Consider the following 19293-nt stretch of genomic DNA (forward strand, 5'->3'; position numbering starts at 1 on the left):
CCACATAGTGCAGGTCATAGATTTTGGAAGTTTATCTCCCTCAGTCACGACCAAATCGACACCCTCAAGCAGGCGACCGCTGGAGACCACATCGGTAAGCCACAACTTAGTTGGCTCATCAGTACAGTCCACCGCAAGCCACCCCACTCGAGGGTAAGCGCCCTGGAACTTGACTCTAACTCCACCCTGAGAGATCGTGTCATCAATCTCCTTTACCAAGGCAAGCTTGAGCCCCTCCACTTGCTCATCAGTCAGCATACATGTTGGATGGTTCCTATGAATCACAGCCATCCTAGTGCCTCCCTGAAGAATGTCTCTGAAGGACAATGAGCCTTTAGCTTTCTTTGACCTTCCAGAGGTAGGGGGTGTGGTGTTGTCACTCCGCTTCCTCTTTTGCTCAGCTGGATTGGGTGGATTATTACGGGCCTTGGCCCTCTCCGTCCATTCCGCCTCAATTCGGACAAGAGCATCTTCGTAAGAAATTCCTTCGGCAAGTAGCCGGTTCAGGTATCTCTTTTTTGAGTTGCTCAATCTTACCCGACTTTTCTGAATATTTAGACCCGTCAGCTTAGATGCGAGTCCATCTTCTGCTGCAGTGTTAGCGTCCGGCCCGATAGCATGACCCGTCGAGACCATAGCTTCCACCGCAGCTGTTGGTTCATTGCCGCCTGGAGAGGTATGTTCCACCTCCATGGCTGCATCAATCGGCGAAGAAAAATCTTCACGTTCAAGCTCGGACATGTTGACGGAGAGGTTGTCATCATCCGCCGTGTCCAAGAGGGTAGAGTCAGATTCCTCCGACTCTGGGTTATTTCTCAATGGATCCAGTTTTGTTCCCACGAGTATCCTAGAGGGTTGAAGGGTCGATCCCGCCAGAGCTAGGGTAGCAGGACAAGGCTATTATCACCGGAGGGCGCCTGGTATCCGGGCAGGCAGTGCTTAGAACTAAATATCCCTTTAGCCATTCAGCTCTCGGCGCACGCGGACCTTAGCTTGGGTTTTTGGGCTGGTTCGCGGCATAGGTTTGACCATAGATTTATCGTGGACGTGAAGAACACTTCACCAACACGTACTAATAGCTATACCTAACGCTGACTGCGGACGGAATTGACCCAACGCAGCCGTTCCCCTATCCACCACCCGGGGACGCGCTTGGTAGGTGGCCCAACCCCCAAGCATTTTTCTGAGCTTTAAATCTACTTTGCATCGAAGCTCCAGTAATGATTTTAATTTGAGGAATGTTAAACCAATGAACACTCTGTTTGAGTTTTTGAACCAATCAGGGAGAAGTTCGTATTCTTCTTCTTATTTATTGATATTTCAAAAGGAGATTACAGCTGCGATTTGATTGGGTAGTAAAGTGAACTCCACCCATATCCTATCATACTGATAGATTACTGTTTACGAGTTTCTTTGAATCCTTTTACATGATTAGAACCTACCCTATTTGTATTTTTCACCCGATTATAAAAAAAAAACAAATAAAAAAGTTTTGAGTGCTTGTTAAAAAATTCTTTAGCATTTTGATGGATATTTCATTGTGTGAAAGATAACCACGCTTGCGAGTTTTTTTATAGTTCTTTTCTTATATCTCACGTAGTGATGTTGATGAAAGAATTTTGTAGCGTTAGAGGTTATTAAAATAGTAACATTACATTATAAAAATAAATCTAGGATAAATATAATACTAATACCATGCACTTTATATGCACACCCCGCCCATGCAGAAGAAGATCATGATTCTGCTATGTCTCACTGTCCTGGGTATTATTGTGGCCGCCTACGTCAGTAGCTACTTTATGTAAAAGAACATATATAAAGTAAATAGGCATAAAATGAGAATGAAAAAAAGTTGTGAAGTCAGCAAAAATGCTACCACCATTCACCATCGAATGAAAATCATCACCATTATCACCAAAAAAAAATAACAGCAAAACAGAAGCAAAACCCAGCATTTTAAATGAAAAATTCAAAATAATAATAAATAGAAGTGTCCAAAAAATATAAAGCTATCAATAACTGTTGTGTGGATATTATGATTTAAAAGTTTTGTTCTATGTTTTTCTCGTAAAACTCAAACCACTCACCGACACCACCAAATAATTAATCACACACTTCTTATTCGTTTTTTTTTATTTTTAAAAAGAAAAGAAGAGAAGTTTGTAATGTAAACCAATTTATTTGTGTTCCTTTCGACGTTATATTGTGGTTTATATATACCTATACGTTATGTATATTTTGAGTCATTATTCTTTTGAGACGTTTTGCCACCCTATATTTTCTCTCAATGTTTAATGAAGAAAAATAAGAGCAATGAAATAATTGAGCACCAAGACATAAAGTTGAATTCACATTGAAACCCAGAAGTGGCATCAATAATGTTGTTGAAATAGAAAATAATATAAATGAAGGAAATGAGTAAGAAAAGTAAATATACAACAGAAGAAAAAATGTAGGAAATTTCATAGAAAATCACACCAATAATCATCAATCTTTCCTCTCAGGTACATAATATTTCATTAAATAAAATTTCTCTTGTGTTTATTTACCGTACAAACATTTATTTACAACAAAAATATTCCTTTTATCACTCACACATTTTATTATTTTATCAAATTTAGCAACAAAAAAACAAAGTATTGGTAAAAAATTTTTTGAGTAGAAATTGTTAAATTTTTGTGTTTATCAATTCGACAGAAGAAGATCATTATTTTGGTGTGTTTGGGCATCCTTTTGATTATCATTGCCGCAACGATAGCCGGATATTTTGGCTTTTGAATTCATCATCACGCATTGAGATCACAAATTGGATATCTGCATGTTGAACAGAATAAAATATTTTTGAGACAAAAAAGAAAATTCGACATAAAGGAAAATTTTACAAAATTAAGTTTTTTCATTTCTGAGTCCATCCCTCAGTATTTTTTTATGTTTTCATATTAATTTCTATAGAGAAAAGTGATGTTGAGTTTTGAGTTTTAGAAAGGAAGTTTTCTAAAATAATGTTAAAACATGTTAAAATGAATTTTATGTATAAATTCATAATGCGAAGTGCTTTTGATTCTTTTTTTCTCATTTATTCATTATAATTCATATACTATTGTAGCTGATTTTACACATCAAGAAAATTAAAAAAAAAAATGTGTCTGATGTGAGGAAAAAAGGGGAAAAAAGATAAAGGAGGGAAATTGCAGTGGTGGACAAGAAAATAGAGCCCAGTCGTAAAAATCGAGGAGATATGTTTTAATTTCATTTCAGCATTGCAACTAACTAGAATTTGTTTAACAATTTTTTTTGTTAACTTGTTTCAGGTTTTATTAAAATTAATTTTGTAAATTTTCTGATACGATTTCTTTTTAGTTTGATGAATGTTAACCTGCTCAAACGTTAAATTCAATATAATTTTGAATAAATGAAGAATCTCGTAAGTAATAGATTTCTTTTATTAGAGAAATGTACGTAAATATCGGGTGCTAGGGGTGCTAGTAATGCTGAATTGATAAAAGAGAACAAAAAGTTGTTAAAAGGCACAAGATGATAGTTGTGTGCTATGATAGTCGTGAAACGCCTTACGTTTGAAAATTGAGTTTGGCAGATTAAATGGGGTTTGTCAAATATGTTAGAGGAGATATCGTTCGATTTGCTGTGTCTTAACTGCATTTTGAAGGCTTTTTGTGAAAGCATCAAGCCTTTAAATATTCTACAAAAGATTCTCTCACGATCTTTATGGAAAATCATTCAAGCGAATGCATTTGGAAATACTCTTATTTATCAATTTTATTGATTTCTTTAATGACTAAAATTACTTCTCAAAATCTTTTTACAAAGTGGCTCTATTTTCTTGTCCACCACTATGTTCTATGCGTATAAAATTGTTAAAATTCCAGGAAAGAATGGAAAGAGTTGTATGGATTTTTAAGTTACTTTAAAGCTGATATAAGAAAAAAAGAAGAATGAAAAAGCAAGAAAAGTGTTGTGGGCTTGTAGTGATTTTTGATTGAGTAGATGAACCAACAAAATGAAAGAAAAGGAGGAAGAAATTGGAAACAAAACAAAGCAGATGCGTTTTAGCAATAATATTATATATATTTAAATGAAGGAAAGTAATATACATAAAAAAATTGATTAAAAAATATATATAAACGACGTTACACTATTTGTAATTTCGGAAAATTGAGCGCGAAAATGTAAAAAATTTGGTTCTTCTGGAAGCAAAAACAAAAAAAAAAGAATGAAATTATAAAAAGTGTAATTCCTTTTTCTGCCATTGAATGAATTTTGCAATTAAAACATGAATGTCTTTTGCTCTCAAAAAGAATGGTTAAAAAAAATGTGAAAAAATTGAGATAAAAAAAACAATCTTGCAATAGCGCATCAAAGTGAATTAATTATAGGATTCAATTTTCTGGAACTATAAGATAGGGAAGCAGTTCAAGAAGATGTGTGATAACATTTATCTTCAATTTATATTTAAAAAAAGAAAAAAATATATATAGAAGACGGTGGGAGGAGTATAAAAAAATTAGATGATAGAACATTATTTATTATAATATTTAATAAATTTTACATTTTGGGAATATAAATATTGATGAACAGTTCATGTTGGCGATTGAACCAGTGAAAAAAGATGTATATTTCATGGAATGATAAGCAAATGGAAGAAGAAAAAAAAACTCAGAATTTTAGTAAAAACATAAAAAAAGAAACTTTGTTAATATTTTGCAATCATGTAAAAAAGATAATTTTTAGAAATGAACTTCCTTTAGTTGCTGAGAGACACACTATAACATACACGGAAAAAAAGAACTAATAATAAAAAACTAACATGTGAGAAGAAATGAAGAGGAGCAGTAAAAGTGCAGAAAATCAATACATTTTAGGAATACGATAAGGAGTTTCGTATATAATAATATTTTTTCTACATACAATCTCCCATATCTGTGTACATTCTTCGCTATACGGCATTAATCAATGGTGAATTATTGAAAAAAAAAAATAAAAGGAAGAACAGAAAATAGGACTACGGTATTTCATCACGTGATGGAGAAAATGATATATAATATTCTAGTCACACCAAAAGGAAAGCTTAAATAATGTATTGGACAAAAATTTAATTTCACCAAATAACAGAAAAATATCAAATCACAGATGCTAGAAATTACTTATACGATTACATTTCTTGTCTCTCTCTCCCCTTAATGCAATTTTAAATGAAATTGTATATTGCAAAATCCATTTCTTCGAACTTATTGTAGAAAATAAACACCACAACAGAAGATATAAACCATACTAAAACCGAGACTAAAGTGGCAGGAAATACTACAAAAAATAACGAAGAGTTTCCAAAAATGAAGCTGTATTTATTTCTTTTTTTTCCTTACTTAAAAGTCGATATGTTGAAGCGGATGTCACATTTTATTCCCATGAGGAAGTTCTCTAGTTTGTTAACTTTCTGTTTAGATTAAATAAAAAAGACCAGACGAGTATGATTCTTCAGTGTAAATCAGGTCAGATTTTCACAAGCATCGTGATTTTGTGAATTTCTGTCCCTAATTTTTCAATCCATATAAATCAAAAGAGCTTTTCCAAAGCTTTCAAATAATTTCTGTATAAGTTTGATAAACAAATAGAGCTCTCTATCTATTAAGTTGTGACATCTGCTTAACGTTTCTTGAATATTTTTAGTGTATAATGTTAATTATTTCTTTTACTATTTAGCTCTCATAGAGGGTATTAGTTGATGCAGTATATTGCATTGAAATATTAATGAAATACAATCTTTGATTTAAGTAAAATTTAAGGGATGGTTTGATTCTATGAATTTCGTGTTTTAAATGGTTTATTTGATTTTAACAATTTTTAGAAGAATGTTAACATGCTCAAAGGTGAGATTTTTATAAGCTGAATGAAATGAATGAAAATCAGCAAAGAATACCTACATTTCTTTTATTTATTTCAAGTAAATTAAGTAAAGGTTAGGATTTACAAATCGCGTAATTAAAGTCTCAGCAGAATCTCAAAAAAATTCAATACCTGATGAAGTGGAGAAACAAACTCAAAACAACAAATAAACGAATAATAGTCAATGTCAACACAATCATAATAAAATCATCTAAAAAGCGACTTTCAGGAATTAAACCTTCCCTTGAATGTATCGTTATATTAAACTAATTTGTACATACTTAAACAGAACTTCTTATATACATATAGCAAAAGAATTTGCCTAATTTGTTATATATAGAGCAAGAACAAAACTTACATTTTGTAATAAAGGACATTTTCCGCGAGGTATTGTGTAGGAAGAGAAATAAAAGAACCATATCATATATTAATGAAAAGAAAAACTTTAAAAGAAAAATACTTAAAATACAACAACGGACAGCAATATGTATAAAATACATAGAGGACCCTTTTTTTCGGTTATCGAAGATCAATAGCAACAAAAATTTGAGAGAGAACCAAAAACTTCTCGATAAATAACTTCGTCCTAGAATGTGTGTCATGTTACTTCTTCATTTGTGACGTTTATGCTTTTCTTTTTGCCGCTATATAATTCTCTATTTATTCTTTTCTTTCCCTTTTCCTCTTGAAAAAAAAAAGGAAATTTTTATTGCAGACTATTGCGCAGAAATAGAAAAAAAAGAGAAAATAAATTTTTCATATTATATAGAAATTTATACAGAACATAGAAAAAATTGAAAGTTAAACATTTAGAAAATGAATTAAAGAAAAGCGAGAATCTCTTGATGACTTTCTTACCAAAAAAAAAGACACCAATCTTATTGTAAAGATATAAAATGTAAAAAGGAAAATTTAGTTCTAAGTTGAATGTTCTTTTTGTTTTCATTGTGTTTTCATTTTTGCAATTTTTGTCTTCCCTTTTATCGCTAAATTGTGTATAAATTTTGTGAATTATTAATAATCCAAAAAAAAAGTAAAATGCGTTCTTCTGTAGATTTAAAAAAAGAGAGAAAATTTGAAAGATTTTCGTGAGGAGTACCCATAAATTTATGTGTTCAGGTGGGGATAAAGTCCAATAAAAAAAGAACAAAGTTAAGGAACAATTTCCATGAGACATTTTAAAAGGAAAAAATAAATTTTTAATTTTGCATTAAAGTGGCATTTTTCACTGAATACGCAACTTTGCAAAATGAATTTGCTATTGAGCCAATATTGTGATTAAAAAGGCGTATTCAGACTTATTTTTGTGTGGGGAAATTTAGGGCCAATGATAGAATGTTTATCTTTAGGACATTTTAAAACTCAAAAAACATTTTCGAACAAGAATTCTTGTCTCTGCTTTTAAATAAATCGGATAATATAGCTGCGTGTCCAAATAAAATTTGATAAATTTCAATTTTCTTTACGTAATTCCATGAAAAATTTAATCCAAATAGCGATTAATTCACTTTTAAACAAACCATAAAATATTAAATTTGTTAATTCCAAAGAAGACCTTCTCTCTGAGTTAATCGCATTAATTTCACATTTATCTACTTTCAAACAACATTCAACCACATTTTTTAATTTTTTTTCGTTGCAATAATTTAATATGTACAATTTGAAGAAAAAACAATATTAATATTTAGAAAAAAAATGTAGTGTAATATAAACAACTAGTGAAAAAATTTTTAAGCTTTCAAGATGATAAAAAAAAATCTAAGAAAAATATTATATTGAAGACAAAAAAATTAAAAGAAAATTAATAGGATATTAAAATAATTCTAATAAAATAAAAAAAAGTGAGATAGAATCACATGAAGCCCATCGTTAAATAATGTAATTTGAAGCTATATTGTGAGATATATTTAAATAAAATCAGAAATATACTGAAAAAAAAGCATTTAATCTTCAAGTATATAAAAAAGCTTCATATTAAGATAAAAATGAGAAAAAAATACAAAAAACAAAATGATTTATTATTGTCGGTTCTTATCGTTCAAATACTTGCACATGTTTATTAAAAAAAAATGAAAAAATATAAATATATACATAAAACCTATATATAATCTGATGAAATCGTAGGATTTTTATGTTCTCGCAGTGAAATAAAAAAAAATGAAGAAAAAAAATCAAGTGAGACAAACCACGAAAGATCTTGAGGAAAAAAAATTATTAATTAAAAAAATACAAAGTGAAACTTTTGAAAACTTGCAAAACTTACAAAAAAAATTTCTATAATACTTCTACTAAATAAATAAAAAATATGCAGCAAAGTAATTATATATTCATGTCAATTCTTAATTAAAAAATTCTTTACAAAAAAAAAATGTGAGAAAAAAAATTGAAAAAAGAATAATCGTATTGAATTTTCAATACGATATAACGCGCGGGAAGAAATCTTTTACAAGATGAGGTAAGAAGGTGCGCGGCAAAACAATTAAAAGATTAATAAAATAACAGCTAAAAGGAACAAAATAAGATCAACAGAGAATGAGAGAATTAATTTGTTCCAAAGTGGGGAAAGAACAGCCCAAGAAAAAATCTTAAGATCAAGACAAAATGTTAAAAAAAATATACACATTGTAAAAAAAACTCAAAACTAAAAAAAAACTAAACCACTGAACATCATCGATCATGTGAATATTTAAAAGAAAAAAATAAACAAGTAGATGAAGAAAAGGATGAAAAAAAAACATTTAAAGGACACGATCATAGAGGAAAGAAATCTAAATATATATTACTATATATATTTATGAGTATATAAAGCAAGCAAAAAAAAACATTTAACTGCATCTCGTATGCATTAAAGTGAGAATAATAAATCGTATGTGTACTTATTGTGTTTAACATGCCTCTTTCACTTCTCTGTGCTGAAAATCTTCACATAATTGTAACGCTCTGTCCATTTTTGATCTTCTCGATCACCATCATTCTGTGCTCAAAAAAAAAAAATCGCTGACCTTCTGTACTATTTTCTGTGTGTGCTTGCAAGTGCTTGTAATTTGGCGTTCCGTTTGTGTGGAGAATTGGCATTAGTGTCTCTCAGATTTTTGCGGCAAGATCCCCCCGGCATCCAGTCAATGATCACGAACGCAATGTAGCAGCAAGAACGGTCTTTTTCTCGATTTTACCTCGTTGGGCGAACAAATTGCACGGTAATGGATCTAATGAAGTGAAATATATGGGGACCCTCTCTCGCTGGAAGCATTCACAGCATTGTTCTCTTTGCAAATTCATCGCAACATTGTTGCGTAAGGGGTGATCATTGCTCAAAGTCATGAACAATTTGCAAAGAAAGAGCAAAATTGAAAGGTTTTCTACGCTATTTATTTGTACTCAAGATCACAGGTTGGAGTTTGATATTTGAAGTTATTTTGAGAGTTTTTTAGAGTTTAATTTTGATTTTTGATTAACTCTAGAAGTCAATTCTTTCAAAATTCTTTTATTTTTTTTTTAAAGTTGTCGTGTTATAAAAGGGAAAAATATTTTTCCTGAATTACTTTAAGAAGTTTTTATAGAATTGATCGTTTTCAAAAAGATCTGAAAAAGTTTTTTTTTGAAAAACTGACAAGTGTGCTAAATACGGAAAAATTTTAGATTGAGCCTTTTCTCAGTAAGTGATATTCAGGACATAGGTAAGTATTAAAATATTGATATTTTTATAAGAATTTGTGATCAATTCAGTGCACAGAGGAGACTCAAATAGAGCTTAAAGCTCTGGAAGAAAAATGAGGTTTTCCTCTTTGACTTCAAAGATGTTTACTGACGAAACCCGGAAGATCTAAAACTGATATGTATTTCAAATTCATCAAATCTATTTCCTAAAGGATAAATCTCAATAAATCTTTTTTTTTTTACATTTTGTTTAAAACTAATGTTCTCATAATAAATTTTTATTTTGAATTTCCATGAAATGGAGACGCCTGGTCAACTACCAGGCGCCTCCTCTTGAATCTAATTATTTTCTTTTAGCACTAAACTATTTTCAGTGATTGTGGCTTCTACTGGATTTTATTTTGGTGAGTATTTTATTTGTTTCACGTTTTTTTTATCCTGAATTAACCTTCCTCATTCTCTTTTTTATGAGCAAAAGTTTCATAGCTATGTAGTAAATTTGATTTATTTAAAGAACATTACTGAAAAGAGAAAGAAAGAATTAACATGTAAACCTCAAATGCAAGCATATTGTACATTTTTATTGCTGCATGACTGTCCCCTCTTGGGAGTCGCGAGAGAGAAAAGCCAAGAGACCGCGACTGGAAACTTCCAGGCAGCCGCTGCTGATGGTCTCCGCGCGCAGACACCTCTCAGTCAACGAACGACGATCAACGGGCACGCCATGTGCGCGTAAAGAACATTATTCTCCCGTGCACTCTGTCCACACAACTCTGCGCCACAGAGAGCCATCTTGAGCTGCGACAGGTGGAACGCGCCCGCGGAACTGTAAATGTTCTTTTTTTTGCATAACTGTTTGCTATATAGTTTTTCCGATTTGAGAGAAAATAGAATTTTTCGTAGTGCAGCGATCGTTGAAATGCGCGAATGATATCGTCGTATCTTTTGCTGATAAAGTGGAAGGAAAAAAAAACTTTTCACAGAACTCTTGTGAGCGCACTTGTGTGTATACGTTGTCTTATCAGCTGGCTACCACTAATTCATGCTCAAATTGATGATGTGAATATATTGAGTAAAACTTGTGCGAAAAAAAATGAACAGTGTGTGATCGCGAGGTTCCACCGAGTGAAAATACGTGAAGTACGAGCAGTCGCGGCTCACCTATTCGCAAATTAATGTGTATCGTCGATCGGGCTGTGCTGTGGAGATTTAAGAGAAAAAATCAACAAAACTCGGAGGAAGAAATCCCAAAATCAGGTGTACATCACAGGGATACGCGGTGATCGCCTTGTGCCTGTGAAAGGAGAAGAAAATAAGAAAAGAAAATTGTGTGTGGCGGTGCGATCGTGAATATCGGGTGAGAGCTGACGAGGAAAAAGTGTCATATATCGAAAATAGTACCTTGATCGCGAACATGCCGTTATTCCACAAGAAGGCCGTGAAACCGGTCCAGTACCACGAGAATAACAATTCAGTGCATCCATCGCAGCCGCCTAATCACCATCCTCCGTCGGCCAATGGGTCGTCCAACAAGAGTGAGCTGGTGAAGCCACAAGTTCCACCGACCCCGAACAGCCCAGTGCAGCTCATGTTCCACTGCCAGCTGGCCCATGGGAGCCCCACGGGTTTCATAACGGGCTTCTCCAGTGTCAAGGAGCTCTACCAGAAGATTGCAGAGTACTACGACTTCCCAACTGATGAGGTACAAATTTCTTTTCATCTCCTTTTCAAAAAAAAATTTCTCCTTCTCTCCGAAAACATAACGCAACATTGGAAAAAATAAAAATTTATTTGTGCTTCGGTTGTGTGTTAGTGGAAGAACTCCGCATCCACCAAATAGTTCCACTTTTGTGAACTTGAGTTTCGAACTAGTTCAACTGGATTAGTTGCGGATATTGTGTTCAGTTTGATAGGTGAGGACGATTCATTGCGATTTGTGCGAATAGTTTCTTTTTTTCATGTTTCTCTTTGCCATTTTCAATGCAAATTTGCAGAAAAGTTTAGCAAAGATGTCTCTTAAATGTGTGGTGGAGGATCTACAAGTAATGGCGTTTGTAACTGTTTAAATTTAAATATTGATAGGAGTGCAAAAAGTTGATCTTCAAACATTTGTCTTGATTGTGTGTAAATATTCTTTTACGTTTCACAAGGCATCTTGAAAAAGTTGAAAGATTTTTCAATCGATTTAATTTAATTTTATTAAAATTCCATAAATATTTAAAATGTAAAATTAACAGATTCTTCTTTAATAGTATTTTATAGTTATTAATTGAGTTATATGAAAGGCGAAACATCCATCAATACTGATTACGTTAAAACTTTCAAACGATCTTCTGTTCCATGGCATGATTAACAAAATTATGTACACCCAAACCGTGTGAAATTACAAATTAAATTAGAATTTCATGAACGATTTATGAGAAACTTATATGGAGGTCGATTTGTGCTCTCACAGAACAAAATAATCTCTCTCCCACTAAATTGCAATCAATGCTCATATTTCATTGCAGTACAACTAAATTGTTCATGAGCAGTTTAAATTAACTACCGCAAGATTTAATTTACAAGAAAACATCTCTCAAATGAGCTACAAATATCTGTATTTTTTAAATTTATATTCTTTTTTTAACACCTCCTGACTTTCGCTCGCAAAATTCCTCGCTCTTTTAAAACAAATGTGTGGTGGCATGTTGTATGAGTGGAATCTCGCGACGTTGTGCTCTGTGAATTCACGCTTGCAATATTCATAAGAAATGTGCGGGTGGCGATGGGGATGAGTAAGACACAAAAAACAATACTATATAATATTTTTCTGATGCTAATTCAATGGAGATCACGTGTCTCCACGCACGTGAATTTCTCTCTCGATGAAAAGTGTTAAGCAGGTGTTGTGGCAGGCCAAGAACTGATGCGTTATGCTCACAGAGAATTGTCGGAAGATCACCCTGTTTCCACCTACACTGTGTTGTGAGAGGGTAAAGTTGTAAGGTTTTATCTGTGGAACCTGACATTGATAGAGACACCGCACTTTACTATTACCTGGGTGTTCTTAATAGTTCTCTCAGCTGTAGAGCTTCAATGACACCGCGATAAGAAGTAAAACCTTGAGAAAAACTTTCCGTTTAACTCAGAGACATTTTTAAAAGACTAAAAGCATTTTAATAATACAGCGAGGACTCGCAGAATTACTCTAAGACACACATCCTTAAAAAGTCTTAATGCGAAGCAGATTTATTTTATTTTAGGAATTTTTACCTAAGAAAGTAACATTTTAGATTTATTTTTCAAACTAATTTCATATTAAATAATTTCTTTAAAATCTTAATAAAAAAAATTAATAAAGTCTGAAAATAGACAAGATTTTCACATAAAATGATAATGTAAGAATTTTTTAAAAGAAGTTAAGTTTTTATTGTAAAATATTTCTTCAGCAACAGATATTGATAAAATATAAAATCAATTTTGTTTAGTATTTAACGGTGAACGCTATGATAATAAATGTCTATGAACGTCCTCAGCTTAAATTGGTTAATTAAATTAATTCTTGCATTTTGTATTAAAATTAATTTTCCCTTGCTCCTGTAAAAGTCATAAATTGATGAAAAATTAAAGATGAATTCAATAAACACACAAAAGCTCAAAGAAAAGCTATAAGACCACCTTGTGCAGGTATTCCAATAACAAGCAAAATACATTCTTCTCATGCTTCTAAATTGGAACAAATTAATTCGATTCATATTGACGTAATTGAATTTGAAATGTTCAAATTCATGCAATTTCTCGTAGTCTTCTTCACATTTTGTGGCTTTTGTGGAAGGAGTCTCTGTATGAATAGAAAATAGAGAGAAGGCAATTTAATTGTTCACACTCCCTTCGCTCTGTGGCCTTGCTAAAAAATTCTATGCATGCGAAACTGATGATGTTGTAACACTTTGTAGTGGGAGACGCGAAACCAAATATACGGGAGGTTTTTACTTCTAACAAACAACCTAGAAGAGTTAAGCTTTTACGATCTTTAATGGTGTACTGCAAGAGCAATATTCACCTGAAAGAGAAAAGAAGTTAAATGCTCTTGTCTCTGCCGCATCGTAATTCACTTAAATGGTCCATTTTATTAGTGAATTTCCGTGTTCTTCTGCCATTTTTTTTCGGTGACTACGGAAAGATGTTCCAGTTTGTTGGGACGCGAAAACTTTCTCAGCATGAAAAAAATACATACATCGAGTTATGGCATACAAGCTGCTGACGCGATGAGAAAATTTTTGAAACAGTTAGAGTATTTTTGTTAAAACGTATATTTAACAATCACAGAGAGAAAGAAGAAAAAAAAAGAGTTTCACCCATCAACGAACACTTGAGCACTTTTCCGCCTCTGATCCATTTTGTTTGAAATTTGCATCCGAGGAGAGTGAATGAACTGCGAGCTCTACCCGCTCTGCCCCCTTTTGTTTCCATCCACACATTGCGAGAGAAGTGCGAGCTTAAGCATTGAATGTAGGTTGATTCCCGTAAAGCCAATTTGAGGGATTCAATTTAATCTTTATGCGGTTTGGAATTTGTGAGTTGGAGAAATGTTGTGAAATACGTATATGCGTTTCTGTGGGCTTTTTAGCAATTCCATTGAGTCATTATTGATCGTGCTAACGGAGAAAAAATCCCGTGCTCTTATTCATTGAATGCAAATTAATACTAGATGTCGCTAGTTGTTAGTTTAGCGCCATCTGTTTGGGGTATTTTTGCATACTCATTAATTCATCCTGGAATTTAATGTTCCAGAGTAGTCAGAGAACGAGAGCAGCAATGTTCTCTCGTAAAAAAATACGCTGAAGGTCTCATAGAGCTATAAACATATAATAAAGCTTGTAAAAAAAATATAGGTACACCTACGCAAAAATGTAACGAAGAGTACCCACTTGAAAATATTTATTTTCACCCGAAAAAGAAAATCGCGTAATTACCAGAACAATACTCTTCGCAGGAGAATTGAACGAAAGGTGAAGAATTGACTGTGTGAGGTGTATCATTTTGTGGTTAACAAAATCAATTTTCAACAATAAGACACTCATTCGAGCGATAAAATAACTCCCCGCATTGCCAATAGACGGTGTTATCGCATATCTTCTCCTGGAGATAACACACCACACTGATTAAATTGTTAATGTTCCACTTATATTTCCCTTTGCGCGCCCAATGTACAATTTCCTTCTCGAAAATTGCCGTGTTGTGGAGTGAAATTCCTCAAAAAACTCCCAAATGCGTCATTCTTCGTTCCACATAGTGCGCACTATATATAGTTTTAAGCAAAATGCAGCAGAACTTTTTTTTTGTCGTGTTGTAGGTAACTAACGCGGTCGGTGGGTTTTACTCTCGCGCACATGATATTCTAATGTTCTCTCCCTCACTATGTGTTCTTTCTGCAGCAATGTCGTGGTATAATACATAAAATATTCAAAATTACAATTGTTTTTCCTCAGCAACACATGGTTCGCACCGTTGACTAAATACAATAAACACCACCATGTGCTCTTCTAGCACATAGCGCATTAATATGTTCAACATGATTTTTTTCCGCTGAATATTTACATTTCATACACAGGGGCGAAAGTTGGGAGACAATGCGATAAGCATGTTCGCATGTTCTAACAATGAGTCTATAAATTGCTCTAAAATTTTGTATTTTTGAAAACATTTTGGGGATTTTGAGGAAATTTTTCCTGACTGTGTATTTTTTGTGTTGGTGTAATTTTAGCAGGAAACAAGGCGTTTATTTGTTAAATTGCGACATTTCGGTAGTTATTCTGATACATATAAAGGCCCAATCAAGAAAAAAATCAAGAAAAGCTTTCAGTTTAGTCACAGTTCTGATTTTTAATTTTTTTAAGCGTTTGTTAAACATCTAGAATGTTCTTTTAGGAAATGATTCATTGGCGCTATCGCAGAGGAAATGAACCAATTAAAATAATATTAAGCTACTTGGAAGGAAAGTTTTAATTTATTGTTTTATTGTTTTCATTCATTTAAAAAATTAGAAAATTACCTGTTTCTAGGAATTTCCATTTGAACATTCTAGACTTTATTCGAATAAATTCTTTGTAAAGAAAATTTATTATTCTTCCTTCCGTGAAAAGTTGTCTTCCTTATAGAGAAGAATGTTCTAACATTTCTCTGAGATTCTCAAACATTCATCATTTTGATAACAATGACGGTTAGTGGAGGCGCCTGGTCATTGAATCTTTACTTCGTCTACTAAACTTTCTGCAAGTTTCTTTTCAACTTAATGCCTTAGAGACTGCAATAAGTTTCCCAGTTTCCTACATGAAAATTTATTGTTATTCTAACTTTATTTAATACGTAAAATAGGGTGAACAGAATCTTAATTTTAGTATTTAATTTTCCTCCTTCACGACGTTTTAGAAGGAAAATTTTCCATTCATTTTAGATGTAAAAAATTTAATTAATTCATTAAAGCTCTCAACTCATTTAAACTTTAGCTCTGAACTAAATTCTCTACTAAAATAAATCTGTCGCAAAAAGAAACATTTAATGTCTTAAAAAAGAAATCTATCGAGGAAGTTGAGTTTAGATTGTTGGTGATTATCTCTCGGGCCCAATGTGCGTGTTTGAGGAGATTCAAACCATATAAATGTGACTTGAAGAGGCGGGCATTGATAGCAGAGCAGAAAACATGTGCGATGTGACGACAGGTGATTGTGGATTGTTCTCTTGAGAGCTCTGCTTGCTATATAGCTGGAAAAAAGGGAGATCCCGCAAATGCCAATGCGTTAAGTTATTTAGAAAGAAACTTAGAAAGAATAAAAAAAACCACATCCGCGCGGGGAATTTAGAGAGAAAGAAGAGATTTATATTTGTTGTACACACAGCACATGGAAGGCAATTTTATTACCAATTTATTTGTGTGGTTTTTTCATTGAGAATAGAACGGAGAATGGCGGGAGGAGGACAATGGAGGTATATTGTACATAGTATAGGGAAAGAATTCCATCTATTGTTGACGCCGTGTGGAGCATAATGTTGGAGTAAAATGCGATGATTCTTTTGTTAATTCCCTTGTGTGGAACTTTCAGATTCTCTTCTGCACACTGAATTCCCACAAAATCGACATGTCGAAGCTACTGGGTGGACAGATTGGGCTGGATGACTTCATATTTGCACACCGGAAGGGGCGCCCGAAGGAGATTGAAATTGAAAAATCCGAAGATGCCCTGGGGCTAACGATAACGGACAATGGGGCTGGGTATGCTTTTATAAAGAGGATAAAGGAGGGTAGTGTCATCGATCGTATTCCCCACATAAAGATTGGGGATCACATTGAGCGACTCGATGGGGTTAATGTGGTGGGGAAGAGGCATTACGAAGTGGCCAGGATGCTGAAGGATATTACTACAGGGACGACATTTACGTTGCGACTCGTTGAGCCCATGACGAGTGGCTTTCAGGGTATTGGACCACGAGGGGGTGCGGGTAAGACAGGAAAGTCCAAGGGCTATGGAACTGGGAAGGAAACCCTGAGGTTCAAGTCCAACGGAAGTGCTGCCATCGAAGATGAGGTGAGTAAAACATTTTATGGTTCATTCTAAAACTTTTCGTGCTCTCTTTGTTCCCACTGTTGATGTTTTATTTTTTTTTTGTTTCGCCATGAAAATCATTGCCTTTTTTTTGCTTATGAGAACTACAAACTTTTAAATTACCCTGTAGCACAGTGATGGGCATAAAAAGCGCTATATAGCTTTTAGGACGTGTTTGTTTTAATTTATATTTATTTCCTTTACTTTTAAATTAATTTAATTGCTCTATATCGCTGGAAATTATACTGTTTTACGCTTATCTTAAAGCCTTTATAACTTTTGTTGCCCCACTCTTCCCTACTGATATTTATTTCACAGTAAAAATAAATTATCTTCTGTTAGTTAAAGTATAAAAATTTTGATGCAATTTTTATGACCACAATTGTGTATAAAAGCAAATAAATTTGCATTTTCTCAGATAAGAAATTTTCTTATAGAGACCTTCAAGTCTGGTGAACACTGTTTACTTAATTTATTCATTTTTTGCAATATAGAGAGATAAAAGAAGGTAGACCAAATAAATAAAACTGATAAAATTAAATTAATTCAGAGTGAACATCCATCGTTGAACCAAAAAGCTTTTCTTTTCCCCACGTAAATATTCAAATTCATCAATTTTAATTTACATAAAATTATTTTAATCCGTTTGAAAATTGCGTGTGTTTTATTAAAATTTTAATTTGTAAATTAGTAAAATATTAAATGCGTTAATTGTCCATTTTTCATTGTCATAAACCGAGCAAGAGTGAAAAAAAAATGTAAATGAATTGCGGGATAATGGGGTAAAATTACCACAAATGGAGCGATTTTAATGCAATTATGCTACGATAGCACATTGTTGCGAAATATTTTTCTTTAATAATTCATCCAAAATTTTGTATTAAAGCACAACCGCACTCAGCACTTTATCGCTGAGAGAGTGTATTTAAAAAAATTCTCACGAAATTCTTTTACTTCTCTCCTTTGGCAATGAAGCGCGATGAAGCAGCTCAAGCGGGAATTGATGCCATCAACGCACTTCTAGACTCTTTCATGGGGATTAATGATGCAGAACTTGCCTCTCAGGTGAGCTTACATCGTGACATTTTGCGCCTATCCAATTTGTTAATAAATGTTTATTTTTCCCATCACGTTCGTGGTAGATCTGGGACTTGGGGTGCAACAAGACGAACTCAATGGATTTTGCTGAAGCCATCGATGCATCGGATTTGGAGGCATTTGGATTTACGGATGATTTTATAATTGAACTCTGGGGTGCTGTGACAGATGCCAGGCAAGGACGAATGAAAAAGCTATGAGAAACTACGATATATAAGCGTCCCTGTGTACTCCTGCAATGCAAAAAAAATATGAAAATCTTTTTGATAAAAATTTTTACTTTTTGCTCCTTGTATGTATAAAAAAAAGCCTTTCTTGCGTGCGCGATACGGGGGAGAGAAAACCGTTGTAGAGAAAGTACTTTTTTGAATGAATAAAACGCCAAATGTATGCAATATGTGTTTGTTTGAATGCGATCGACGATCGTAACCGTTGGGCGGATATGGAAGATCATATCATAGTGGGATTGGCTGTAAGATTGCTCTTTTGATGCAATTTTTACAACAGACCAAAAGAAGAAGGTATTTATGCAAAAAAAGTCACGATCCATTGAACGATGGATGGTTCATTGTGGTCGTGAATAGCGATAAATATTTCTGTGACAAGGAGGCGGTTTTTTTGCGGCACGATCGTGCGGGATCGTGGTGTGAATTTTGAGAGACTCTCTGCCGCCAAAATGGCAGTGTGTGGCACATTTTGGAATGAGAGAGAATATTACAAAATTAATGGAACAATGAAGCTCAACAAGAAATAAAGTGGCTCTGAACATCCATTTAGATGCCTCAATGGATCGCTGGTATTTTGTGGGCCTTCTCTGTGGCCCAATACGGAGGTAAAGACAAACGGTATTCGCGGTACTCACCGAAATCCATAAAATGAACATGTGCAAAAAATTCCCATACATTAGACTACATACCTATGTACATACTACATGACTCAGGTATATAATCAAACGGCCTTACACTTCCGGTGTTTTTCTTCTTCTCACACAGACCATTTACACAAGAGAGGCACGACTCCGGTAAAGTGGAAGTTGTCCATTATGGTGGAG

General features: G+C 33.5%; 2 protein-coding genes across 4 annotated transcripts in view; both read left to right on the forward strand.

Annotated features, from left to right (window-relative positions):
- LOC129787003 (syntaxin-1A) overlaps nt 1-8790 on the forward strand; it is a 31056-nt gene extending 22266 nt beyond the window's left edge. For 2 of the 3 annotated variants that reach the window (XR_008750179.1, XR_008750178.1), the window contains exon 9: nt 1177-8790. Coding sequence is in view for 1 of the 3 variants with exons in the window: in XM_055822279.1 (XP_055678254.1) it covers nt 1728-1805 (78 nt within the window). In the remaining 2 variants the exon portion in view is untranslated. The remainder of the gene's footprint in view (nt 1-1176) is intronic. The other variant, XM_055822279.1, reaches the window with a different exon arrangement.
- A 469-nt stretch (nt 8791-9259) lies between these two features.
- LOC129787002 (PDZ domain-containing protein GIPC3) lies at nt 9260-18637 on the forward strand. Its single transcript, XM_055822277.1, has 4 exons — nt 9260-11260; nt 16644-17126; nt 18120-18209; nt 18287-18637. Exons 1-4 carry the CDS (start codon nt 10973-10975, stop codon nt 18440-18442), a joined length of 1017 nt encoding a protein of 338 aa, XP_055678252.1. The 5' UTR covers nt 9260-10972; the 3' UTR covers nt 18443-18637.
- The last annotated feature ends 656 nt before the right edge of the window (nt 18638-19293 follow it).

Source organism: Lutzomyia longipalpis, chromosome 1, assembly GCF_024334085.1.
Source record: "Lutzomyia longipalpis isolate SR_M1_2022 chromosome 1, ASM2433408v1".
Lineage (NCBI taxonomy): Eukaryota > Metazoa > Arthropoda > Insecta > Diptera > Psychodidae > Lutzomyia > Lutzomyia longipalpis.